Below are 27,834 nucleotides of genomic sequence, written 5' to 3' on the forward strand. Positions count from 1 at the left end.
TTGCCGAGTGCGCCCCTCTTTTTTAGCATAATATAATGTCAGATGCACTGTTGAGGACACACTGTTCTACTATATTACTGTACAGGCACAGTTGCACATTGTTAAGATGTTGCATGCAGTAGCTACATTGTTATAGTGAATGGGGGAATAAAGCATTTTAGAAACAGGCTATATATATTTTCTCCAAACTCTTCCTATATAAGATTACTTTTTGTTATTATAATGTATCATTTACGCTTAGGCCTGTAGGCTAAACTAGGGAAGTCGTTGTCATTGGCATCCCCTTTTCAAGTGAGCCCTGTACAAGAAAAGCAAAACACACACACACACTTGTATGCTCTCAGTTAATGGCAGATCACTTTAATAGGAATGTTAATGAACAGAAAATTGCCTAAATAACAGTGTTTTGTTCAACATAATTGAATGGTCGTAAATGTAGCCTACTAGCCTGGTCCCAGATCTATTTGTGCGCTTGCCTACGCCATTGCTGTTCTTGTCAAGCCAAACATGTTTGGCATGACAATGAACTGGCATAATAGCACATTCAGGCTATAAAATAGCACACTCAGGCTATAAGCATACTGTCACTCACGCTATAAATGTCTACCTGTGTACATTGACTGAGCGTCTCAGCATTGATTGAGCGTCTCAATTTAAGAAGGCACATCTGTTATGCGTTCCAGGTGACTACCTCATGAAGCTGGTTGAGGGAATGCCAAGAGTGTGCAAACCTGTCATCAAGGAAAAGGGTGGCTAAATATAAAATATATTTTGATTTGTTTAACACTTTTTTGGTTACTACATGATTCCATATGTGTTATTTCATAGTTTTGATGTCTTCACTATTATTCTATAATATAGAAAATAGTAAACATAGAAAAACCCTTGAATGAGTAGGTGTTCTAAAACATTTGACCGGTAGTGTGTGTGTGTGTATATATAGATAGATCGATATGATTGTATTATCTCCAGTACTATGTTACTTGGTGTCAATGGGGGGATTGAGTTGGTACATAGCCCCTCCCAGTGTTTTTAGAAAGTCCATAGTTTTCCGCTAAGAAATGCCACAAGGGGGCGCTATGATCCCTCTGCTCTGAAAGTGAGTACTGGCAATTTGGGCGTACTGGCAATTTGGGAAAACTGTAGCTACTATATTGCAATATGATTCAATATTCTGTCCATTAGTAGAACTTTGTCAGCTCGGCCAATAAAACAACGACACACTGGTTAAAAGCTGTTTTTTATCCTATTGCTACAATTAAAAACACAGACCGACTGTTAGTGGCATAATAAACGTGTTTTAATTAACTTTTAATCTATTCTGATTCAGTGACAATTTCTGATTAGGGAAACTCATAATCACCCAGTTTGTCCAGGAAAATAGTGGATAAAGTTGCCCGACTGCTGTAACTAACCTGTGAATCTATACTATGAATCTGTATGATGTGTTGTTGCAAAATACAGTTATGTACTATGTGTGGTATGTTTACCTTGGATTATTTTCATCCAGGTTATTTTGATGCAGAGGAAGGGAGTTTGTTCTGAACAGTTTGTTCGAATTGCTGAACATTAATGAATTGTACACCTCCCACTCTTTGACCACTGCGTTTATAGTCAGATCCCCATGCAGTGAACACGCCCTCCCGACCAATGTGTCAGCCCTACCATTGGACGATGCATTTTCCGTTTTCACCTGTGATTGGTTAAATTCACATCAACATTCACTGCCCATGTACGTTGCATGTGAACAGCAGAAGACGTATTTTTCTCAAACTAGTGCGTTATCTTAACCTTTCCCCTTAATTTTGCCGAGTGCGCGACTCTTTTTAGCGTAATGTGCTGTCAGATGCACTGTTCTATTATATTACGATACAGGCACAATAAAACAACACACTGGTTAGAAGCTGTTTTTATCCTATTGCTACCGTTAAAAGCACATACCAACTGTTAGTGGCATAATAAACGTATTTTAATTCACTTTTAATCAACTCTGTTTCAATGACAATTTCTGTGTAGGGAAACTTATCACCAGTGGTGGAAAAGGTACCCAGTTGTTGAGTAAAGGAAAGATGCCTTCATAAAAAATGACTCAAGTGAAAGTCACCCAGTAAAATACTACTTGAGTAAAAGTATTTGGGTTTTATTTAACCAGACAAGTCAGTTAATAACAAATTCTTATTTACAATTACGGCTACCCCGGCCAAACCCTAACCTGGACGACGCTGGGCCAGTTGTGCGCCGCCCTATGGGACTCCCAATCACAGCCGGTTGTGATACAGCCTGGAATCGAACCATTGTCTGTAGTGATGCCTTTAGCACTGAGATGCAGTGCCTTAGACCGCTTTGCCACTCTGGAGTTTTACTTAAGTATCAAAAGCAAATTGAATTGCTAAAATATACTTAAGTATCAAAAGTAAAAGTATAAATCATTTCAAATTCCTCCTATTAAACAAACCAGATGGCACTATTGTTACGGATAGCCAGGGGCACACTCCAACACTCACACCTCATTTACAAACTAGCATTTGTCTGCCAGATCAGAGGGAGAAGTGATGAGCAGGCATGTTCTCTTGATAAGTGCAAGAATTGAACCATTTTTCTGTCCTGCTAAGCATTCAAAAGTACTTTTAGGTGTCAGGGAAAATGTAAGGAGTAAAAAGTACATACTTTTACTTCACTACATTCCTAAATCAAATTAAAGGTTGTCAAAAATATAAACAGTAAAGTACAGATACCCCAAAAACGACTTAATTAGTACTTTAAAGTATTTTTACTTAAGTACTTTACACTACTGCTTATCACCCCGTTTGGGCTGGTAGCTAGCTGTACGACTGCTGTTAACTAACGTGAATAAATGCCATGAATTAGCATGATGTGTTGTGTTGTTTATCGTCAGATCCCATGCAGTGAACACGCCCTCCTGACCAATGTGTCGGCCTTACCATTGGATGATGCGTTTCCTCTTTTCACCTGTGATTGGTTAAATTCACATCAACATTCTCTGTCCATGTGCGTTGCATGCGAACAGCGGAAGACTCGCTTCTTATCTTTCCCCTACTTTAGTTTAGTGCGCCCCTCTTTTTGGGGCACTGTTTTACGATATTACGGTAGTTGGGTTAAATTGTAGCATGCTGTAGCTATATTGTTATAACGTGAACAAGGCATTTTGAAGCATTTTAAAAACAAACGGGCTATGGTATATTTTCTCCTAACTCAGACAGTATTTGGAGCGTTAATAGTCTTCCTATATAACATGGCATGTTATTATGTTAATGTTGCATTTAAGCCTAAGCCTGTAGAATAAAACAGGGAAGTCATTGACACTGGCATACCCTTTCAAGTAAGCCCCATACAATAGTCAGACCTCACACACAAATGTTAATGGCAGGTAATTTTCATAGAAACGTAAATAAACGGAAAATAGCCTAAATTACAGCGTTTTGCTCAACTTTATTTAATCATCATAAATGTAGCCTACACCATTCAATGGGCTCAGCGTAGTGACATTACGGTAATGATATACGTTTTATGTTGCTCAGCCAATAGATATCATTCCCCGCAGCTCTTGCTCATACTAGATGTCATCAAGTAGGAAACAGCTTCTATCGATTAAAACGGGACAGGTGCAGTTACCAGGATGACTTCCAACGAATACCATATAATGGCAACATCACCCCGTGAGCTTACTCAGAACCCGCTGAAGAAAATATGGATGCCATGGAAAAACGGGCTCTTTGTACACATTTTACAAAGAAGGGGTAAGTTGCCTTGGTGTATCACCGGCTTGTGCCAACAGCGAATGGGCGCAGGCGAAGGGTATGCTCGATTTGGCCAAATACAGAATATTTTAAACAAATGTAGATATGTTGTACATAATCGAAGTTCGAGATTCCCAGATCGTCTACACTGGCGGTGCGCAGCATGACAAGGTCAGGATTTTCTTCAAGGGACTAGCCGGGGCGGCAGGGTAGCCTAGTGGTTAGAGTTTTGGACTAGTAACCGGAAGGCTGCAAGTTCAAATCCCCGAGCTGACGAGGTAAAAATCTGTCGTTCTGCCCCTGAACAGGCAGTTAACCCACTGCCGTCATTGAAAATAAGAATTTGTTCTTAACTGACTTGCCTTTTTATTAAAAAAAATATTGAATCATTTCGATTTCGTCTTAAATGATTCCACTTTTAAAAATATTTTTATTTAGGTATTTCCATTTTAAAATGTTGTTTATTCATGCCTATATTACAATTACGCATAGGCTATATGAATTGATAAAGAAATGGTATGGAAGCGCTCAGAATTGAATTAGACCAGGCAGATGACTTGCACATGACAACGCGCCCGTTTGCCCGTGATGGCACAACCGATCAACCCAACCATGCCGATTACAGCAAGGAGTACAGCAAGGTTATTTTATTGTTTAACTAAACATGTTTAAAGGGAAACTGAACGCTAAAACCAACATCTCTTGTGAAAATTGCATATGTTGCATCGGTATTAGTCAAACATGTATTCCAGTGGCAAAATTGACTAAAACGTGTAAGTAGGATAACTTTGGTCATAAAGTCAGTCTATTCCAAAACATAGTTTTGTGAGATGTGTGTAACTGAGGTTGTCACAATTTACATGAGGGTTGGTTTTGATTACAATCATGCACTTGCCCGTTAAAGTGCCACTAAAGTCCAAAACGCGTGTTCTAGAATATTGGCTTTCATACTTTTCGATTTTCGAATTATCAGCGTGGCTCAATCGAAACTGTCAACACGTTCAAATGGACGCAGTGCAGTGGTTGGGAATTCTGGCTAGGTGCGCATTAGGGCTGTTAGTCCCGTGGATGGTGGTCTCAGAGCGCTACGAAGCTATGTCACAATGGGACACTAGCGGTTCGGGGGGGGCAGTGCCCCTGTGACAACCATTTTGGACCCCCTTGTGGCCCCCCAACATGTGGAGTATGAAATAATTTTTACATAGCAAAAATGTGTTCTTTCTTTTTTTACATCCATTATTAGTGGCAACAATGATGATTATGAACATGGTATTTTGCCTGCAATGCAGTGAAGAAAACGATATGACAACAATAACGTCTAATGTAACTGGCCCCTCTTACAGTGCAACTGGCCCCAGTTTGGCCCCCCCAGTTAAAATGGTCTAGAACAGGGGCGAAAATCTGATATCCACTTTGGAGGGGACAATTACATGAAATTTTCTCAAGAGCAATTCCTGAGGGGGACACCAAAAGTAGTGCTGTAACACATAGCCTACATTGTAATATGGTAAATGTATATTGAGGAACCAAAGAAATAAGGTGTTTGCCGTACTCCTAACTACCGGTACCCAAAACTACACAACTAATCACAACAGCAATACCATTGCCTTTAACAAATCTTAGTTCAGTCACCAGTTTAAGTTGAGAGTGGGGGTATCCATGGCATTTTCCAATTATGTTCCTATTTTACAAGTCAAAAAAATTGAGAACCTTTCATAATGTTGCCAAACAAAGACTCAACAAACTTACCTGAGACTCCCTGTCTCTGCCAGTCTGTCCCTGCATATCTGTCCCCAACTCTGCTGTCTGTGTGCCATCTGTTGCCTGCTCTGCCTAATGACATCATTGTGAAACATTTCCATTAGAATTTCATTTCTTTCTTATGAACATTTTATCAACTAGTCTTTGAGATATTAGGCTACTAGGGTTCTTACTATGCGTTTTGGTGTATTGAAAAATACTCTGATGTCCGTCTTATTTTTCTGCCATTTTTCTACCTGTCTGGCTGGCTGGCTACACACACACACACACACAGTGTGTAGGTTATTTACAGTAGGAGATGGGCTTCTATAATCTTCAATCATTCTATATGGGCTTCGATCTAAAAGGTAGCTAGCAAATGTGAAACGGATTAAAATGACAAGAGTTGACAGCTGTAGGAGTTCACCATTTACACAACATATGCTGCAACCTTTTGTCATTTTAATAGTTTGTTTCATATTGGCTGGCTTCCAAAAATAGCTGAATTTGCAAAGCTAGCGAGCACCAATTCAGTTTCAGTGGTGTTTGCTATAATCTTTGCTACCCGGGTTAAATAAAGGTGAAATAAAATAAATAAAAAGTTCCCTTGCGACAATTTAGCTTTTGCAACGAGACCATTAAATATATTTAAGACACTGGTAGAAGAGAGTGTAGTTCTGTTCAGTTTGGACTTCAGTTTATCGCTAACCTTATCACAGGGACTTTGAAGCACTAACTTACATCATCTGCATGCTGATTCCATCTTTGACGACGCCACATAAATGGAATAGGTACTAGCTAGCTTAATAGTTAATATTTGCGCGCTAGCTCTGCATATTCAGCTAGTGTGTGTGTGTGTGCGCGATTGACTGGATGAACCTCACGGCAGTTACGTAGTAAGCTAAGGAACTGGCAGTGGATCAAACCATTGTGAGGCAAAGGGCGGGGGGGGGTCGCAATCTTTTGAAACTTAAAAACGCGCTATTAAGTGTCTAATCAGCACAATTGCTTTCATTGCGTATTATTAATATTAATTAAATTACATAGTTATGTTTCAGTGATATCTTGGGGGGGGACAAATCATATTTTTCCCAGGATGGGGGGGTCGTGTCCCCCCCCCCCCGGGATTTCCGCCCCTGGTCTAGAACCGCCACTACAATGGGATGCCAGACTATAGCGTCTCTGTATCTGGACTCAGACCCTTTACAATCCTCTGTTAACTGAATTCTATCAGAGTACCAAACATGTACGGTATGTAATGTTCTAGAATATTGGACCGTTGGCATTCATACTTTTCAAATTCTCAGCACAGCTCAGGCAATTTCTCAAACTGTCAACATGTTCAAATTAACAGAGTACATGTACTGGAGACATGTTGGTTGGGAATCTTGGGGAGGTAGGCGTTCAGGCTGTAGCCTACGTCCCCCACGGATGGTGGTCTCAGAGCAGTTTAGCTAGTGTCACAGGGTTGCCGGACTATCGCGTCCTAGCATCTGTGAACTATGATTTACGATTAATGCCTAGGGCGAATTGCCATGATTGATGGCTGATTACGCTCTATCCACTCATAGCAGCAGGACCTGAGTCAAACCTGCCCATTACGCAGCGCCTCTGATTTATTTACAGTACCAGTCAAAAGTTTGGACACCTACTCATTCAATGGTTTTTCTTTATTTTTACTATTTTCTACATTGTTAAATAATAATGAAGACATCAACACTTTGAAATGGCACATATGGAATCATGTAGTAACCAAAAAAGTGTTAAACAAATCAAAATAGATTTTAGATTTTAGATTCTTTAACCTCTTACATCTAGATGTTCCGATAGCGGAACACCGCTCCAATATCCAATGATAGGGCGTGGCGCGAATTACAAAGTCCTCAAATCCAAAAACGTCCATTTTTCAAACATATGACTATTTTACACAATTTTAAAGACAAGACTCCTTTATCTAACCACATTGTCCGATTTCAAAAAGGCTTTCCAACAAAAGCAAAACATTAGATTATGTCAGGAGAGTACCCAGCCAGAAATAATCACACACCCATTTTTCAAGCTAGCATATAATGTCACAAAAACCAAAACCACAGCTAAATGCAGCACTAACCTTTGATGATCTTCATCAGATGACACTCCTAGGACATTATGTTATACAATACATGCATGTTTTGTTCATATTTATATCAAAAACCAGCTTTTTACATTAACATGTTTTGTTCAGAACTAGCATACCCACCGAAAACTTCCGGTGAATTTACTAAATTACTCACGATAAACGTTCACAAAAAAACATAACAATTATTTTAAGAATTATAGATACAGAACTCCTTTATGCAATCGCTATGTCCGATTTTATAATAGCTTTTCGGTGAAAGCACATTTTGCAATATTCTGAGTAGATAACCCGGCCGTCACAGGCTAGCTATTTTGACACCCACCAAGTTTGGCACTCACCAAACTCAGATTTACTATAAGAAAAATTGGATTACCTTTGCTGTTCTTCGTCAGAATGCACTCCCAGGACTTCTAGTTTACACCTAATGTTGTTTTGGTTCCAAATAATCCATAGTTATATCCAAATAGTGGCGTTTTGTTCTTGCGTTCAAGACGCTATCCGAAGGGTGACGCGCCGGCGCGTATCGTGACCAAAAAATTCAAAATATTCCATTACCGTATTTCGAAGCATGTCAAACGCTGTTTAACCTGTTAGGGCTAGGGGGCAGTATTTGCACGGCTGGATAAAAAAATTTACCCGATTTAATCTGGTTACTAATCCTACCCAGTAACTAGAATATGCATATACTTATTATATATGGATAGAAAACACCCTAAAGTTTCTAAAACTGTTTGAATGGTGTCTGTGAGTATAACAGAACTCATTTGGCAGGCAAAACCCTGAGACAGATTCTGACAGGAAGTGGATACCTGATGTGTTGTATTACCTTTAAACCTATGCCATTGAAAAACACAGGGGCTGAGGAATATTTTGGCACTTCCTATTGCTTCCACTAGATGTCACCAGCCTTTACAAAGTGTTTTGAGTCTTCTGGAGGGAGATCTGACCGAACAAGAGCCATGGAACGATGATGGCCCATTAGACACCTGGCGCGCGAGTTCATGTTGGGTACCCTCGTTCCAATACGTTATAAAAGAGAATGCATTCGTCCACCTTGAATATTATTCATGTTCTGGTTAAAAAAGGCCCTAATGATTTATGCTATACAACGTTTGACAAGTTTGAACGAACGTAAATATATTTTTTCCCCTCGTTCATGAAGTGAAGTCCGGCGGGCTTAGATCATGTGCTAACAAGACAGAGATTTTTGGACATAAATTATGAGCTTTTTTGAACAAAACTACATTCGTTATGGACCTGTGATACCTGGAAGTGACATCTGATGAAGATAATCAAAGGTAATGGATTATTTACATAGTATTTTCGATTTTAGATCTCCCCAACATGGCGGCTAGTCTGTATCGCAACGCGTATTTTTCTGGGCGCAGTGCTCAGATTATTGCAAAGTGTGATTTCCCAGTAAGGTTATTTTTAAATCTGGCAAGTTGATTGCGTTCAAGAGATGTAAATCTATAATTCTTTAAATGACAATATAATATTTTACCAATGTTTTCTAATTTTAATTATTTAATTTGTGGTGCTGACTTGAATGCCGGTTATTGGAGGGAAACGATTTCCTGAACATCAACGCCACAGTAAAATGCTGTTTTTGGATATAAATATGAACTTGATAGAACTAAAAATGCATGCATTGTCTAACATAATGTCCTAGGAGTGTCATCTGTTGGAGATTGTAAAAGGTTAGTGCATAATTTTAGCTGATTTTATGGTTTTGGTGACGCCTGTCTTTGAATTGGCACAACATTACACACAACTCTTGTAAATGTACTGTCCTAACATACTCTAAATTTATGCTTTCGCCGTAAAACCTTTTTGAAATCGGAAAACGTGGTTAGATTAAGGAGATGTTTATCTTTCAAAGGGTGTAAAATAGTTGTATGTTTGAAAAATTAGAATTTTGACATTTATTTGGATTCAAATTTGCCGCTCTTGAAATGCACCTGCTGTTGATGGAGTGCACCACGGGTGGGACGCTTGCGTCCCACCTAGCCTATAGAGGTTAAAATCAATTTTTATGCGATTTTTCTCGTAAAATAGCGATAATATTCCGACCGGGAGACATTGTTTTCGTTCAAAGACTGAAAATGTAAAATGGACTCTTCACGTGTACGCGCCCGTTTCATTGTTCTCAGGTCGACCACTATCCAAATGCGCTACTGTTTTTCAGCCAGGGACTGCAGAGTCATCATTCCCCGTTCTGGCACCTTCTGAGAGCCTATGGGAGTCTTAGAAAATGTCACGTTACAGCAGAGATCCTCTGTATTCGATAAAGAGGCTATAGAAGGCCAAGAAATGGTTAGAGAGGGCACTTCCTGTTTAGAATCTTCTCAGGTTTTGGCCTGCCATATGAGTTCTGTTATACTCACAGACACCATTCAAACAGTTTTAGAAACTTTAGGGTGTTTTCTATCCAAATCAAACAATTATATGCATATTCTAGTTTCTGGGCAGGAGTAATAACCAGATTAAATCGGGTACGTTTTTTATCTGGGCGTGAAAATACTGTCCCCTATCCTAAACAGGTTAAAGTAGCCACCCTTTGCCTTGATGACAGCTTTCCACACTTGGCATTCTCTCAACCAGCTTCACCTGGAATGCTTTTCCAACAGTCTTGAAGGAGTTCCCACATATGCTGCGCACTTGTTGGCTCATTTTACTTCACTCTGCGGTCCAACTCATCCCAAACCATCTCAATTGGGTTGAGGTCGAGTAATTGTGGAAGCCAGGTCATCTGATGCAGCACTCCATCACTCTCCTTCTTGGTCAAATACACAGCCTGGAGGTCTGTTTGATCATTGTCCTTTTGAAAAACAAATGATAGTCCCACTAAGCGCAAACCAGATAGGATGGCGTATCACTGCAGAGTGCTGTGGTAGCCATGCTGGTTAAGTGTGCCTTGAATTCTAAATAAATCACTGACAGTGTCACCAGCAAAGCACCCCCACACCACCACCATTACACCTCCTCCTCCATGCTTCACTGTGGGAAACACACATGCGAAGATCATCCGTTCAACTACTCTGCGTCTCACAAAGACAGCGGTTAGAACCAAAAATCTCACATTTGGACTCATCAGACCAAAGGACAGATTTCCACCGGTCTAATGTCCATACTCGTGTTTCTTGGCCCAAGCAAGTCTCTTCTTATTATTGGTGTCCTTTAGTGGTTTCTTGCAGCATTCCAACCACCAATGCCTGATTTCACGCAGTCTCCTCTGAACAGTTGATGTTGAGATGTGTCTGTTACTTAAACTCTGTAAAGCAGTTATTTGGGCTCCAATCTGAGGCTGGTAACTCTAATCAACTTAAAATCTGCAGCAGAGGTAACTCTGGGTCTTTCTTTCCAGTGGCGGTCCTCATGAGAGCCAGTTTCATCATAACACTTGATGTTTTTTGCGACTGCACTTGAAGAAACGTTGAAAGTTCTTGAAATTTTCCTGATTGACTGACCTTGATGTTCTTGCCGTAATATGGACTTGGTCTTTTACCAAAATAGGCTGTCTTCTGTATACCACACCTACCTTGTCACAACACAACTGATTGGCTCAAATGCATTAAGAAGGAAAGAAATTCCACAAATTAACTTTTAACAAGGCTCACCTGTTAATTGAAATTCATTCGAAGTGACAACTTCATGAAGCTATTTGAGAGAATGCCGAGAATGTGCAAAGCTGTCATCAAGGCAAAGGGTGGCTACTTTGAAGAATCTAAAACATATTTTGATTGGTTTAACACTTGTTTTTTGGGGGTTATACAGCAAGCCACCAGTCTCAACGTCAACAGTGAAGAGGCAACTCCGGGATGCTGACCTTCTAGGCAGAGTTCCTCTGTCCAGTGTCTGTTCTTTTGCCCATCTTAATCTTTTCTTTTTATTGGCCAGTCTGAGATATGGCTTTTTCTTTGTAACTCTGCCTAGAAGGCCAGCATCCCGGAGTCACCTCTTCACTGTTGATGTTGACTGGTGTTTTGCGGGTACTATTTAATGAAGCTGCCAGTTGAGGAATTGTGAGGCGTCTGTTTCTCAAACTAGACACTAATGTACTTGTCCTCTCGCTCAGTTGTGCACCGGGGCCTCCCACTCCTCTTTCTATTCTGGTTAGAGCCAGTTTGCGCTGTTCTGTGAGTTCACAGCGTTGTACGAGATCTTCAGTTTCTTGGCAGTTTCTCGCGTGGAATAGCCTTCATTTCTCAGAACGAGAATAGACTGACGAGTTTCAGAAGAAAGATCTTTGTTTCTGGTCATTTTGAGCCTGTAACCGAACCCACAAATGCTGATGCTCCAGATACTCAACTAGTCTAAAAAAGGCTAGTTTTATTGCTTCTTTAATAAGCACCACCATTTTCAGCTGTGCTAACATAATTGCAAAAGGGTTTTCTAATGATCAATTATCTTTTTAAAATGATAAACTTGGATTAGCGAACACAGGAGTGATGGTTGCTGATAATGGGCCTCTGTACGCCTATGTAGATATTACATAAAAAATCTGCCGTTTCCAGCTACAATAGTCATTTACAACATTAACTACACTGTATTTCTGATCAATTTTATGTTATTTTAATGGACAAAAAATTAGCTTTTCTTTAAAAAATAAGGACATTTCTAAGTGACCCCAGCACTTTTGAACGGGGGTGTGTGTGTGTGTGTGTGTGTGTATTCATTCATTTTACATTTACATTTTAGTCATTTAGCAGACGCTCTTATCCAGAGCGACTTACAGTAGTGAATGCATACATTTCAATTCATACATTTCCCCCCCCCCCCATACTGGCCCCCCGTACGCCTATGTAGATATTACATAAAAAATCTGCCGTTTCCAGCTACAATAGTCATTTACAACATTAACTACACTGTATTTCTGATCAATTTTATGTTATTTTAATGGACAAAAAATGAGCTTTTCTTTAAAAAATAAGGACATTTCTAAGTGACCCCAGCACTTTTGAACGTGTGTGTGTGTATTCATTCATTTTACATTTACATTTTAGTCATTTAGCAGACGCTCTTATCCAGAGCGACTTACAGTAGTGAATGCATACATTTCAATTCATACATTTCCCCCCCCCCCATACTGGCCCCCCATGGGAATCGAACCCACAATCCTGGCGTTGCAAACACCATGCTCTACCAACTGAGCCACAGGGAGGCCACAGGAAGGCCATTCACACACTTTACACCGACACTCTTACACAAAACCCGCTCACAGACACAACACACACTTTACACCGACACTCTTACACAAAACCCGCTCACAGACACAACACACACCTTCATACTCATCATATACTGCTGCTACTCTATTATTGTCTATCCTGTTGTCTAGTCACTTTACCCTGCCTTTATGTACATATCTACCTCTTACCCCTGCACATTGGTCTGGTACTCCCTGTTTGTAGCTTAATTCTTGTGTATTGTATTCCTCTTGTTACTGTTTTTATTTGTATTAATATTTTTTTAACTCTGCATTGTTGGGAAGGGCTCGTGAGCAAGCATTTCACGGTACAGTCTATAACTGTTGTATTTGGTGCATGTGACAAATACGATTTTGATTTGAAATGAGAATTGAGACAGTGCGCTATTTCTTACCGATTCTCTACATCTCCTGTCCAAAAACAAATCCTGTGAAATGACGTCAACACATACTGGAGGAGTTACTGGCTAGCTTAGTTAACAAACTACCTATGTTGGTTCTGGCGCGTGTGACCAGAATGACACTTCGAAGAACCACCAAAGGCACCCTCCATTTCTGTTTGAAAAGTGAGAAAGAGGCGGAGTTGGACCATTTTTCATGGCCAAAGTCTATCTTTGCTTGAGAAATACTGTATCAAACACCTTAGCTAGATAAAGTTGCACGACTAAGACGGCAAAAACGTCACTTTGATTACTTGATTTTATCTTATATTAATTCATATTTATCTTATATTAATTCTGACTATTTGGAGGAAGTGGTAGTGGCTATATTGTTGCTACAATGACTTATGGGGAAACGACTAACTGCCAGCGTAGGGTTTGGCGGTAGGGCCGGCAATCATTGACTGGTTTGGATTTTTACTTTACCTTCTAAAACAGTATTTAAATGTTTGATTTGTTACAAAGAATAATTCAGTAATGACTCAAAAAATTATGCCAATCTGTTTTTAGGGCGATTTTAAGACCCTGCTAACAGCTGAGAACCACTAGCTAACTTTATAGCATAAGTCAACAAATTTAGGAAGCTTTCCAAATAGACCCTTGTAAATTGGCTGACTACCCCTAGTGGCGAAAGCCGAAAATACGCAGTCAGAGGAAAATAATTATTTCCATAAAGGAAATGTTTTTGTTGTTGAAATAGAAGCATACTAAGATCAGAAGGATAACACAGTGTGTAAATAATAAATTAGTTCAGGAAATGAATACATTTTTTAAAATGCTGGAAGTGAATGCTAGAATTGAACAAATCACTATGCAAATGAAAGCCATTGGTTGAGTATCAGAGTTTGATAGTACACAATAGGATTTTGATTGCCATGTTCTACAAATGGGACTACTTCACTGTCAGTTTTGTCCTCATTATTAGGAGTTCACGGCGACTCAACAAATCACAGCGCAGATTGAAGGGTACCATTCCTGCTTTTACTTCCAGGTATGGGTTTAGGTTGAAGATGAAGGTTAAGATGAGGATTCTAATATGCCATAACTCTTTATAACTCCGAGTCACTATTCGCCTCATAAACCGTGGGGGGCCACCGTGGGGGGAAACAACTGCGCCCATTCAACATAACTACTTAAATCTAGGCTATTTCTTCTAAACCAAAACACTTTTGGGGTTCTCATACCCTTACAATGTTTTCATTATTGCTTGAACAGTTGCTAAGATTATACTTGGTTGAATCTTTGCAAAATACCTACTTTGGATGCAGTAGTTATTTTCTGCTGGTCGAGAGAACTCCCCCATGTTTTCCCCCACGGTGGGAAAATTATGATTACCGGCTCAGTCTATGGGATCAGCTATGCTAAGCAACCGTACTGGGCCCATGAATCTGTTTATTTCGAAAAGCTTCCACATGGAATCATAACTTGTCCTAACCTTTGTAATCTTCAACCAAGTTATGGGTACACTCAAAATGGCTGCCACTCCACCCATTATGCCATCCGTGACTTGAAAGGGGAGGCCCGTTCTATGGATTCTATTTCTATGGCTGCGACTGTCGGTTTTCTTGTCGCAGACACATGAAAAAAGTTCAACTTTGACCTTGTCGTAGCATCCATTGCAGCTCGCCATTACCTTGTAAATAATGATCTTTGTTGTGAGTTTATTTTCCTGAATACAAAGTAAGATGTCCACTATGCTCTGGTCATTATTTGAACTAGCTAGCTAGTAACAAGACATTGTTTAGAAAGTTGCTTTTTTGTTGCCTGGTTTATGACATATACAAAATACATTTTTAAACAGATGGGTTTATTGTTATTAAAATTCAGAAATTTGGACCACCAGGATGCTGATGTTATGCAGCCTGTCGTTTTTGTGTTTATACCTTCTCATAACGATAGAATGTTCGTGATGTCACTGCGACAACTGTCGACAGATATGTGGATAGACCAACTGTGAACTTGGCATGGGCACTGTGAATTGAATATCCGGATATCTGAACGGACGTTAGTATTCAAACACTTGTGAGAGACATTTTTATTTATTTACATTTTTTGGGGCCTATTTTAACAATGAAAAAGCTTTGTCTAAGTGTAATTAAATTGTCCATGTTACACACAACGATATAAAGTACCATGACTTGAAATATTCTGCATGCTTATCGTCACATTTTAGACTAAAATGAAAAGTTATTTGTAGTAGTTATTGTTTTTCTCCCAGGGCATCTCATCTCGTTAACGCCGTAGTTTTAGCCAGGAAAAATGTTGTTGACAAGTATTTTTTTGTCATAGTTGTTGTCGACGAAATGAACGCTGTATTCCATTCTCCCTATCACTTCATTTATCATCTGCTCTAGGCACATCTCAATAGGTGGTCTAGGTATCCTCATGACATAGCATAAGTGGGGTGGGGGAGGCCGATGACATCAGAGGGCACCATCAGACCAACTCCTTGAATGGCCTACTCCTTGAAGTTTGCAGAAAAAAAATAGATTTTTCTCAACATATTTGTTTGCCATTAACCTTAAGTGTGTGTGTACAGTTGTGGCCAGAAGTTTTGAGAATTAATTTTCACAAAGTCTGCTGCCTCAGTTTGTATGATGGCAATTTGCATATACTCCAGAATGTTATGAAGAGTGATCAGACTAATTGCAAAGTCCTTCTTTGCCATGCAAATTAACTGAATCCCCCAAAAAACATTAGCACTGCATTTCAGCCCTGTCACAAAAGGACCAGCTGACATGTCAGTGATTCTCTCGTTAACACAGTTGTGAGTGTTGACGAGGACAAGGCTGGAGATCACTCTGTTATGTTGATTGAGTTCGAATAACAGACTGGAAGCTTCAAAAGGAGGGGGATGCTTGGAATCATTGTTCTTCCTCTGTCAACCATGGTTACCTGCCAGGAAACACGTGTTGTCATCATCGCTTTGCACAAAAAGGGCATCACAGGCAAGAATATTGCTGCCAGTAAAATTTCACCTAAATCAACCATTTATCGGATCATCAAGAACTTCAAGGAGAGCGGTTCAAATATTGTGAAGAAGGCTTCGGGGCGCCCAAGAAAGTCCAGCAAGCGCCAGGACCGTCTCCTAAAGTTGATTCAGCTGCGGGATCTGGGCACCACCAGTACAGAGCTGACTCAGGAATGGCAGCAGGCAGGTGTGAGTGCATCTGCATGCACAGTGAGGCGAAGACTTTTGGAGGATGGCCTGGTGTCAAGAAGGGCAGCAAAGAAGCCACTTCTCTCCAGGAAAACCATCAGGGACAGACTGATTCTGCAAAAGGTACAGGGCTTGGACTGCTGAGGACTTGGGTAAAGTCATTTTCTCTGATGAATCCCCTTTCCGATTGTTTGTGGCATCTGGAAAAAAGCTTGTCCGGAGAAGACAAGGTGAGCGCTACCATCAGTCCTGTGTCATGCCAACAGTAAAGCATCCTGAGATCATTCATGTGTGGGGTTGCTTCTCAGCCAAGGGTGTAGGCTCACTCACAATTTTGCCTAAGCCATGAATAAAGAATGGTACCAACACATCCTCTGAGAGCAACTTCTCCCAACCATCCAGGAACTGTTTGGTGATGAATAATGCCTTTTCCAGCATGATGGAGCACCTTGCCATAAGGCAAAAGTGATAATTAAGTGGCTTGGGGAACAAAACATTGATATTTTGGGTCCATGGCCAGGAAACTCCCCAGACCTTAATCCCATTGAGAACTTGTGGTCAATCCTCAAGAGGTGGGTGGACAAACAAAAACCCACAAATTCTGACAAACTCCAAGCATTGATTATGCAAGAATGGGCTGCCATCAGTCAGGATGTGGCCCAGAAGTTAATTGACAGCATGCCAGGGCGGATTGCAGAGGTCTTGAAAAAGAAGGGTCAACACTGCAGATATTGACTCTTTCCATCAACTTCATGTAATTGTCAATAAAATCCTTTGACACTTATGAAATGCTTGTAATTATACTTCAGTATTCCATAGTAACATCTGACACAAATATCTAAAGACATTGAAGCAGCAAACTTTGTGGAAATTAATATTTGTCATTCTCAAAACTTTTGGCCACGACTGTACATTACTGGATTTATACATGGGATATTATTTCTCAACAGGAAAAAAATGAAATATAAAAAGCTGGAGTGTCCGTTTTTAATAGCAACAATCAATACAGTATTGTAGCATAAAGTAAAGATAGAAAAATATAGTGATGGCTATATATCATGAGAAGGTGATATTGAACCAATGCACTGAGTATACAAAACAAAATTGCTCTTTCCATGACATAGCTTTCACCTGGTCCGTCTATGATCCCTTTTGATGTCACTTGTTAAATCCACTTCAGTCAGTGTATATGAAAGGGAGGAGACAGGTTAAAGAAGGATTGTTAAACCTTGAGACAATTGAGACATGTATTGTGTATGTGTGCCATTCAAAGGGTGAATGGGCAAGACAAAAATGTAAGTGCCTTTGAATTGGGTATGCTAGTAGGTGCCACTGGCACCGGTTTGAGTATGTCAAGAACTGCAACGTTGCTGAGTTTTTCACGATCAACAGTTTCCTGTGTGTATCGAGAATGATCCACCACCCAAAGGACATCCAGCCAACTCACTGTGGAAAGCTTTTGACACTTTGTAGATTCCATACCATGAATTGAGGCTTTTCTGAGGGCAAAAGGGGGTGCAACACAATATTAGGAAGGTGATCCTAATGTTTGTACTCTCAGTGTATATTTGTGTAATTAGCACAAAGAGCCTGTGAGATGACTTGTAGTAGAAATGTGTTGTACAAGTTAGCAGCGTCCTCCGCTAAGCCACAGCTTCCACTTGGCTGCGACAGACAGCTCGCTCTCTTTGCTCTACAAGATGGTGTCCGGACGCATGTTAAAAACTCTGTGCCGTCTAGCTCATTCCACATCCAGTTCAACATCCACTCAAGGCCTCCGCTGGCCGAGACGTCCAGGTCGCTCTTCACTGTCCGTCCTCATCTTGGTCAGTGTTACAACTGCCCCCTCCCCCCCACCCAAGACGCAAATCTCGTTTTTCTTAATGAGCCCAGGCAAATTCTGTGAGTTCAGCCGCCCTTTAAACATCATTTGAGCAAATATATGCACAGTGACGGCGACGTTGAACTTATGGAAATGACAGCACAGGAGCGCCTGTTTGTGTATTTGTTTCTTTGGACCACCTGTCCATGGCCCAGCAGCATTGAGAAGGGACTGGTAAACAATCAATATGAGCCACTGTTATTGTTGCGCTGCAGAATAACAGGCAGCCAACTATCGTCAAAAGTCCAAAAGAAACAGTTGAGGAAAACCTACCGATTCACTCCAGAACTTCCATATGTCCCTTCACTGTGGGTTCGGGTCCCAACAGGGATTGCCCCAGACGGTTTTATGAAGAACATTTCCTTAGAGGACATATTTCTTTAATTAACCCTTATTTTACCTGGTAAATTGACTAAGAACGTATTCTCTTTTACAGCCATGACCTGGGGTAGAGTTGCAGGGGGGAAGAGAGGGGATGTGTAGGGTGCCGTCTTTCGGATGGGACGTTAAACGGGTGTCTTGACTCTCTGAGGTCATTAAAGATCCCATGGTACTTATCGTAAGAGTAGGGGTGTGCGAGAGAGAGGGGTGTGCGAGCAATTTATTTATTCATTTATCTATTTTTATTCCTAGATTCCATCTGTCAACAACACAATTCATGCCTACTTCTCCTCTCTCCACTCTACATTCTCATTGTTCCTCAGTTGGCTCAAATATGTTAGGGGTTTCAATTCTTATTGTGAATGCATGTATCTGTTTCTGTCTGCTTTACCTTCACTCAAATGATCACCCAAAGCTACTCCATCCAGTCTACGCCTTAATTAAGGTCTGAGTTGTTCGATTAGATTCTGCATTAATGGCGCAAGGTCCCACTTGATTCAACAATAGACTGTAGCTTCCACTGATATTCACAATGTCTGTGTTCATTAAACTTTCTGTCTCTCTCTTCCTATTTTTCTGTATCTCCTCTTTCTCTCTCAGTATGTATGACCAACTGTCCCACCCTCATTGTGACGGTGGGCCTCCCAGCGAGAGGGAAGACCTACATCTCCAAGAAGCTGACCCGCTATCTCAACTGGATTGGTGTGCCGACCAAAGGTACTAGGTCTAGCTCTTTCTCTCTCTCTCGCACACACATGGACACATACACACAGGGAATAGGGTTTACACTACAAACATGTTCATCTTGACTAAAAGTATCTATGTTGTTTTAGAGTTCAATGTGGGTCAGTACAGGAGGGAGTGTGTGAAGATCTACAAGTCTTTTGAGTTCTTCCATCCAGACAATGAAGAGGGGCTGAAGATCAGGAGGTGAGGCTGGAGAAGGGCTGATGGATTGAAATGCATGGGACAAGTTAGGCCTAACCCAACACTCTATTCACTTATCTCTCACTACAGGCCAAAGTTACAGGGAATAGGCTCTTTGTTGGGCTCTACTAGGCAGATACAAATAAGTAGCTATTTACATTTAATATCTGCAACGTGCAATTTCACCCAGTTGCTTTATTTTAGCAAAGTTTCAATTCAGTCAATTATCATAGATCTGTACCTACATTCTCTTTTAAGGAGTTTCGTGCCGTCTTTCTGATTCTGTTGTGTACGTGTTCACCCATAGGCAGTGTGCACTGACGGCGCTGAAGGATGTGCACCAGTACCTGACTGTGGAGGGGGGCCAGGTGGCGGTGAGTAGAGTAGATCAGGCCCACGGGGACTTGTTTGGTTCATGATCACAGTGTGAATGAGGATGTTGCTGAGTAGTGGGGAAAGGGTGCACACGCCAATAGTTATTTCTTGCTTGGTAATTACATTTACTGAATGTATTTATGTACATTAGGTACATGTATTCAAATGCCAGGGCTGTCTTGAATGTTAAATTCAGTATACAGGTATGTAATTAATCTAGCCTACTATGCAAAGAATAACTTGTGTTTTGGCGTGTGCATCCTTTTCCCCACTATTGCTCTTCAGTCTACAAGACTTGTTTGGGTAAGCGCAGCAACTCCTATACATGTTCATGTTTTGCTTGGTGCTGCCGGGACTCCTAACCTGAATGCAATGAGGATGTTGTGACTGACTGGGGTTTGATCTTCCTTACCTCAGGTGTTTGATGCCACTAACACCACCAGGGAGAGGAGATGGACCATCACCAGGTTTGCAAAGCAGAACAGCTTTAAGGTATGGAACCACCGTTAGTATCTGTAGTTATTGGCTTCACTACCTTATAGTGTACAGTATATTTCACTGTAATGTATTTTATACTAAATCTTCATTTTCAACCTTAGGTGTTCTTTGTGGAGTCTGTGTGTGAAGACCCTGATGTCATTGCGGAGAACATAGTGGTGCGTGACATCTGCTATCTTTCAGCACTGTGTGTGTGTCACTGGTTGTATGAAAGATCAGACATTATTAAGCATAATTGCTCATAAAATTCAAGACTACTATTTTAATAATTGATATTCCTGTGTGACAGGCCTCCTGGTGAATAATTTGTACTATCTTTCTATTGATATACCCTGGGAAACATTCAGACAAGCAAGATGTTTTTCCTCTTTTTCTCTCGACTCATTTCCTCTTACTGTCTGTTTTTCCTATCTGTCCGTGCAGCAAGTGAAGCTGGGTAGTCCTGACTACATAGACTGTAATACAGAGGAGGTCATCGAGGACTTCATGAAGAGAATCAAGTGCTACGAGAACTCTTACCAGCCACTGGATGAGGTTCTAGACAAGTGAGCACACACACACACACACACTAGTGGTTTCAGAATACGCTCTGACAAGATACTGGACAAGTGAGAATGCAAACACACACTCAGAATACACATGGACAAGGTCAGCAGTCTTAACCTCACACTGCTAATAGATCTGATAGTCACTCCTACTCCATCCCCCACCCCAGGGATCTGTCCTACATTAAGATCATGGACGTGGGCCGGAGATACCTGGTGAACAGGGTGCTGGACCACATCCAGAGCCGCATCGTCTACTACCTAATGAACATCCACATCACACCACGCTCCATCTACCTGTGTCGCCATGGAGAGAGTGACCTCAATGTCAAAGGATGCATCGGAGGAGACTCAGGCCTGTCTGTCAGGGGCAAGGAGGTTTGTTGGTTTGTCCTTCTGTCTTTTCGTAATAAAAATGTATATTTAACAATCTTTCTCTCCCTTGCTTGTTGGTCAGTTTGCAAAGTGTCTGGGGAAGTTTATCGAGGAGCAGAACATTAAGAATCTCAAGGTGTGGACCAGCCAGATGAAGAGAACCATTCAGACAGCTGAGGCCGTGGCTCTGCCCTACGAGCAGTGGAAGGCTCTCAACGAGATCGATGCTGTAAGTCGGGTGTGTGTGTGTGTGTGTGTGTGTGTGTGTGTGTAAGCAACATTTGTTTGTATTTTAGCCTAAAATATGAATTTAATGTGTCCTTTTAATTTCAATGTGATGTCTCCTAAGCCTGCTGTTAAACAATATTTTTGTTTTTCGTTGCGTGTGTGTTTTGACTTGGTATTTTGTTTGTATTTATTCTTTCATAGTGTATCTACGAATATGCTCTGAGTCAGCCAATGTGATTGGTGGTTCCCACTTCCCATGTCTCCTAACCCTGCTGTTCAACAGCTTGTTTTGCTTTGTCTCCCTCTCCTAGGGTGTGTGTGAAGAGATGATGTATGAGGAGATCCAGGTACATTTCCCTGTGGAGTTTTCACTTAGAGACCAGGACAAATACCGCTACCGCTACCCTAAAGGAGAGGTGAGTCCATCACAGCACAAACACTGACTGACAAAGTGTGTGTGTTAACAGGCCTCTGATTGTCCCCTCAGTCCTATGAGGACCTGGTGCAGCGGTTGGAGCCAGTCATCATGGAGCTGGAGAGGCAGGAGAACGTCCTGGTCATCTGTCACCAGGCTGTCATGCGCTGCCTGCTCGCTTACTTCCTGGATAAGAGTGCAGGTACCGTATATCTCTTGAAATACCCAACACACCCCAGTATTACAGTTTAATTCCTACTATTCGATAACAAACTGAGCCTATAGGAGAGTGAGTGTTCTGCATGTGCTGTTCATCAGTCATGATCAGATAAGCATTGATATATGATTTTAGTAGCTCTAACACAACTCAGTTGAATCCATTTAGGCTTTTACAACATTGTTCTGTTTTTGTTCTTCAGAGGAGCTGCCTTACCTGAAGTGCCCTTTGCACACTGTATTGAAGCTGACCCCTGTGGCGTATGGTGAGTACACTATTATCAATAACTGCATGAAAGTGTATTAATAAACACAGCATAGTGGTTTCAATGAGATGCTTTTATTTCAGGGGTGCAACTTTCACTGGGGACCTGACCCCCCCCCCCACACACACATTCTGAAATAGCATTTTTGTGTATGCCCTCCCACAGTTCTATCATTACACTGTGATACAAAAAGTGATATTGTGTGCTGTAGTGTTTTATATTTTTATTCAGTATAAAACCAAAGTTGCGCCCCTGCTTTATTCCATGCATATTTACTCCAATGACATGTATTTATCCATTTGATTCGGAACACCTGGATCCTTTACACTGCACCTATATTTTATGTACCTTAGTAGTGTTGATCTGTGTATTAGACCCAGTGTTCTGCTGCTGCTCTCTAGTGGTCTGACGAAGGAACCTGTTTTGTTTTGTCTCCCATCCTGTCCATGTAGGATGTAAAGTAGAGTCTGTCTGGTTGAATGTGGAAGCTGTGAACACCCACAGGGACAGGCCGGAGGTAGGTACCCCAGACAGAAGCACCCTTACTGGGCTTGCACTCTCAAAAGCCTTGTTCACACTGCAGGCCTTAATGCTCAAATACGTTTTTTAAATCCGTTTTGGACTACTGACTGTCCAAACAGCAAGTTACCAAATCGGATTTGTTTGTTTAGACAGCGTTGATTTTCTGACAAGGCTACACTAGTTGTCACAGTAATGACTGGTATGTAGGCTGATAGGAAGCCTGAGCACCACTACCAATCACTGAGACGTTATGTAGCATGTTAAGGTGACAATAATGCCTGCCATGGATGTTTCCCAGTTGCTTTGAATGTTCAAAATCATAGTGTAAGAACACTTAAAGTCTCAAGATGATAAGATGATCCAACTTTCAAAACTAGTCCTTTTTGGCTAGCCACAGCAGTCAACTAGCTAGCTAGGTAGCTGTTTAACTTTCTAGCACATTCACTCATTTGTATGTAAACAATGAAGAAGCTAGTTTGCTACCACACGCAAGCAACAAGATGCATAAGAATTTGTTCTTAACTGACTTGCCTAGTTAAATAAAAAATGAAAAAATAAATATGCCGAATAATAAACCACTTGAGGGCAAATAAATCTGATTTGACCGTTCAGACACACAGAAATATCCGATCCTATGTACTTTTGGGCTGTTCAGACTGCAGGAAAAAGAACCGATTTCCAATCGGATATGCAAATAAATAGGATTTGAGTCACTTCAAACTGCCAATGTGAACACGGCTAAATAGAGAGAGAAAGGTTCAATTAAACTAACCTAATGTGTCCTAGTACTGACTGCTCTCTCTTTTCATTGTACAGAATGTAGACATTTCACGGATGCCAGAAGAAGCCCTGTTCACAGTCCCCGCCCACCAGTGATGAGTGACAGCGCACAAAGTTTAGATTCAATCAGTTCTTCCTTAACCCGCGATAACCGACAACTGCATAGCAGTTTCATTGCTTTTATTCATGGAATGTCGGAGGTGTAACTGTGTTAGAGCTGTCAAATCAGGAAGCGACTCCCGGCGTGATACCTATTGCGGACATTTCCATTTTATGTGCCGAGTCGCATTAGTAATAATCCCATGCAGCCTTGTTATAGTTTGAACACTGGAATGTGTTGTAATATACACCTCGATTAGGCTGATATGAATCCTCATTATTAAGGTTAATGATGTTCAATTTGAGTGTCATTATTTCTATATAGCCTACACTTTCTCGTTCTGAACTTCTAACGTGAGTGGGACGGGTGTGGCTTCGATTAGACGGCTCTATAACAGTTCCACCTCCAGCACCTCCTAAACACCAGCTACCACTGGTTAATGCTTGATCTGATTGAATCCAGGCCCTAGAAACCAAAGTGACATCACTCACCGTGGCTACTTCATCTACTCAATCAGAAATCAATGCAAATTGCTATAAAATGAAAAAAATCCTTGCAGCGCTATTTGAAAAGAGTGCATCTGAATCTATCTAAAGCGGCAATCGGCAGAGGAAACAATAGCGAAGCGTAATCCCTGCCCCAGTTTCGGTAAAAAGCTGATGGATGGGCTGGAGAAATTCATAGCTAGAGCTATGGATGCATGGGCTGACCATCCATGATATCAACATTGAGTTTTAACCATGTTTTGAGGCTATATAGTGTTTGTTTACATTTACTTTGTTTACAAACATTGGAGTAAAAGCTTAGATTTTGGGTTCTAATGGAGGCATTTATACATTTTATTCTTCAAGAATCATTCATTTATAAGTCCAAAAATGTATGTAGCGACTGCTGATTTCCTCTTTAAGGTTCTTTTAAAAAAAAATACTTGTTTAATCGGCTGTGTTTAGACAGGCATCCCAATCCGGATCTTTTTTCCACAAATTGGTCTTTTGACCAATCTTATCAGATCTTTCTCAGAGCTGATCTGATTGGTCCAAAAAACAATTAGTGAAAAAAATATCAGAATTAGGCTGCCAGTCTAAACGCAGCCGTCTAGACAACTGGAATCCAGTTCAATGGTGATTCACCCCACTATCAGGGTATGTGTGCCTGTGAGTGTGTTTTGTATGTGTGTGAGTGTTCATAATACACTCAATCTGATGTGAAACCTTTTTTATATACATGACATATGGCTTTTCATCAAATTGTAAAGTGTCTGACACAGGCAGCCCAGTTCTGAACTTTGTCCACTAATTGGCCTTTTAACCAATCAGATCAACTCTTTTGCCAATCATTTGGCAAAGATCAGAATTGGCTGTCTGTGTAAACTAAATGTAATACTCCTTGTTCTTAGTTTTTGTCCAACCATTTGTCTGTTAACAAGTGTTTTTTTAAAAAGCTGTTTTTTATTTTGTGAATTTCCTATTAAACCAACTATTGCGTTTACCCGCTGCAGAAGATGTGATATTTGGAATCGGACTCTAGGTGGGGACATAAATTGTAGGTAGTATTTTTTTTTTATATATATATGTCTGGTATAAAATCAGACATATTAAGGTGGTTTTGCACATCTATTTTTTTCAATCAAGGTCATCTTCATCTAGTTAAAATCTAAACTGATTGACTTTTTTCATGTTGCATCAGTGATCTGCTATATCTAGAATGTGTTTGGCTCTATTTCTCAATGTCTAAAATGCTGCTGTTTTTTAGCACCTGTAGTATCATGACAAATCAATTGAAATAACTACTAATATATGTGTAAACGCATAAGTAATGATCAGCATAATAATCAGTTGTCAGTAATGCTGTGAATGTCATTAAATCGCTCACTGCTTGTTTATCGTTTTTCAGCATGTTCACCATGTCTTGTTTGTTCATTTTGACTTGTTTGTCAACGTGCCAAGAATATGATGCATTCAATGTAAATATCTACATCATCCAAATGGAATAAATATTTTTTGGTTAAATCTCTTGCTGTAGTCTTCTGCTAAAAAAATGTCTCCTTGAAGTGTTTCATGTAATAGTCAGTCATATTTATAGAGTCCTTACTCAGGCCTTGGCCTTAACTGTCCAGTGAAAGTCTCACTTTTAAAAGCACATCTTAACTTATACCCAAATAGTGTTTTTGATTCATCCTATACTTGTATTTGTGGCAAAAGCATAAGTGAGAGAAACACTTCAAAAACCCCATCTCAAACTTGTATCTCAAACACACGGTTTAAAAAATGCTTGCTATCTCCTCAGAGGATGTTGTCATGTTTTTGGCTTGAGACGTGTCATTTTTATTGACCAGTATACGCCCACACCATTTTGTTGTTGGGATATGCCCACAACATTCAAACAAAAAGCTGCTTTTTAAACAGGATCAAAGCAGCTGTTTTTATCTCAATATCAAACAAAAATTGGGTAACAATTAAGTACCTCACTGTGATTGTTTTCAATTAAAATGGTAAATATATATATAATTTATAGCTTCTTAGCAAAGAGCATGTCCTCAAGCAACAGGTACTAGGACAGTCTGGAATTTGTCTGAGTAGAGAGGGGGGAAAACTGAAAATTAGCTGTTGGAACTTTCTTATTGGTCTGTTAACTAATTTACCGCTTGGTGATGTCACCAGGCAGGCCAAAACTCCATCCCACCAAAACAGGCTGAAATTTCAGGCTGTCTTTTCAAAAGTAATTCTCTATTCAATCCGCATTACGGAAATTCAGTTTTACAGCGTAATTGAAATTAAAAGGCAATGTTCCCGCTTTAGCAGAGACTGCATTGATGGTAAACACTGCTTATGTTGTCTCAATCCAAAATTTACAGTACCAGTCAAACGTTTGGACACACCTACTCATTCAGGGGTTTTTATGAATTTTTGTACTATTTTTACATTGTAGAATAATAGTGAAGACATCAAAACTATGAAATAACACATATGGAATCATATAGTAACCAAAAAAGTGTTAAACAAATCCAAATATACAGTTGAAGTCGGAAGTTTACATACACTTAGGTTGGAGTCATTAAAATTAATTGGCCTCAACGGTCCAGTGAAAGTCTCACTTTAAAATTTTTTTTTAAAGTAATTAAAACTCGTTTTTCAACCACTCCACACCTTTCTTGTTAACAAACTATAGTTTTGGCAAGTCGGTTAGGACATATACTTTGTGCATGACACAAGTAATTCAACAACAATTGTTTACAGACAGATTATTTCACTTATAATATACTGTTTTACAATTCCAGTAGGTCAGAAGTTTACATACACTAAGTTGACTGTACCTTTAAACAGCTTGGGAAATTCCAGAAGATGTCATCATGGTTTTATAGGCTAATTGATATAATTTGATTCAATTGGAGGTGTGGATGTGTTTCAAGGCCTACCCGCAAACTCAGTGTCTCTTTGCTTGACATCATGGGAAAATCAGCCAAGACCTCAGGAAAAAAAGTTGTAGACCTCCACAAGTCTGGTTCATCCTTGGGAGCAATTTCAAAATGCCTGAAGGTACCACGTTCATCTGTACAAACAATAGTACGCAAGTATAAACATCATGGGACCACACAGCCGTCATACCGCTCTGGAAGGAGACGTGTTCTGTCTCCTAGAGATGAACGTACTTTGGTGCGGAAAGTGCAAATCAATCCCAGAACAACAGCGAAGGACCTTGTGACGATGCTGGAGGAAATGGGTAGAAAAGTATCTATATCCACAGTAAAACGAGTTCTATATCGACATAACCTGAAAGGCCTCTCAGCAAGGATGAAGCCACTGCTCCAAAACCGCCATAAAAAAGCCAGACTACGGTTTGCAACTGCACATGGGGACAAAGATCGTACTTTTTGGAGAAATGTCCTCTGGTCTGATGA

The 27,834-nt window shown here is 40.4% G+C and overlaps 1 protein-coding gene across 2 annotated transcripts in view; it reads left to right on the forward strand.

Annotated features, from left to right (window-relative positions):
- Nucleotides 1-25,945, forward strand: part of LOC106565557 (6-phosphofructo-2-kinase/fructose-2,6-bisphosphatase 4) — a 45,027-nt gene extending 19,082 nt beyond the window's left edge. The window contains exons 1-14 of one of the 2 annotated variants that reach the window (XM_014132814.3): nt 3,555-3,758; nt 19,290-19,406; nt 19,523-19,619; nt 19,924-19,990; nt 20,409-20,483; nt 20,591-20,647; nt 20,913-21,034; nt 21,205-21,412; nt 21,492-21,638; nt 21,949-22,053; nt 22,125-22,254; nt 22,472-22,534; nt 22,987-23,051; nt 23,873-25,945. In XM_014132814.3, the coding sequence (XP_013988289.1) occupies nt 3,638-3,758; nt 19,290-19,406; nt 19,523-19,619; nt 19,924-19,990; nt 20,409-20,483; nt 20,591-20,647; nt 20,913-21,034; nt 21,205-21,412; nt 21,492-21,638; nt 21,949-22,053; nt 22,125-22,254; nt 22,472-22,534; nt 22,987-23,051; nt 23,873-23,932 (1,434 nt within the window). In that variant the 5' untranslated portion in view covers nt 3,555-3,637 and the 3' untranslated portion in view covers nt 23,933-25,945. Of the gene's footprint in view, nt 1-3,554; nt 3,759-19,289; nt 19,407-19,522; nt 19,620-19,923; nt 19,991-20,408; nt 20,484-20,590; nt 20,648-20,912; nt 21,035-21,204; nt 21,413-21,491; nt 21,639-21,948; nt 22,054-22,124; nt 22,255-22,471; nt 22,535-22,986; nt 23,052-23,872 lie in introns of those variants that run through there. The other variant, XM_014132816.3, reaches the window with a different exon arrangement.
- Nucleotides 25,946-27,834: the final 1,889 nt, after the last annotated feature.

This window comes from Salmo salar, chromosome 12 (genome assembly GCF_965601325.2).
Source record: "Salmo salar chromosome 12, fSalSal1, whole genome shotgun sequence".
NCBI lineage: Eukaryota > Metazoa > Chordata > Actinopteri > Salmoniformes > Salmonidae > Salmo > Salmo salar.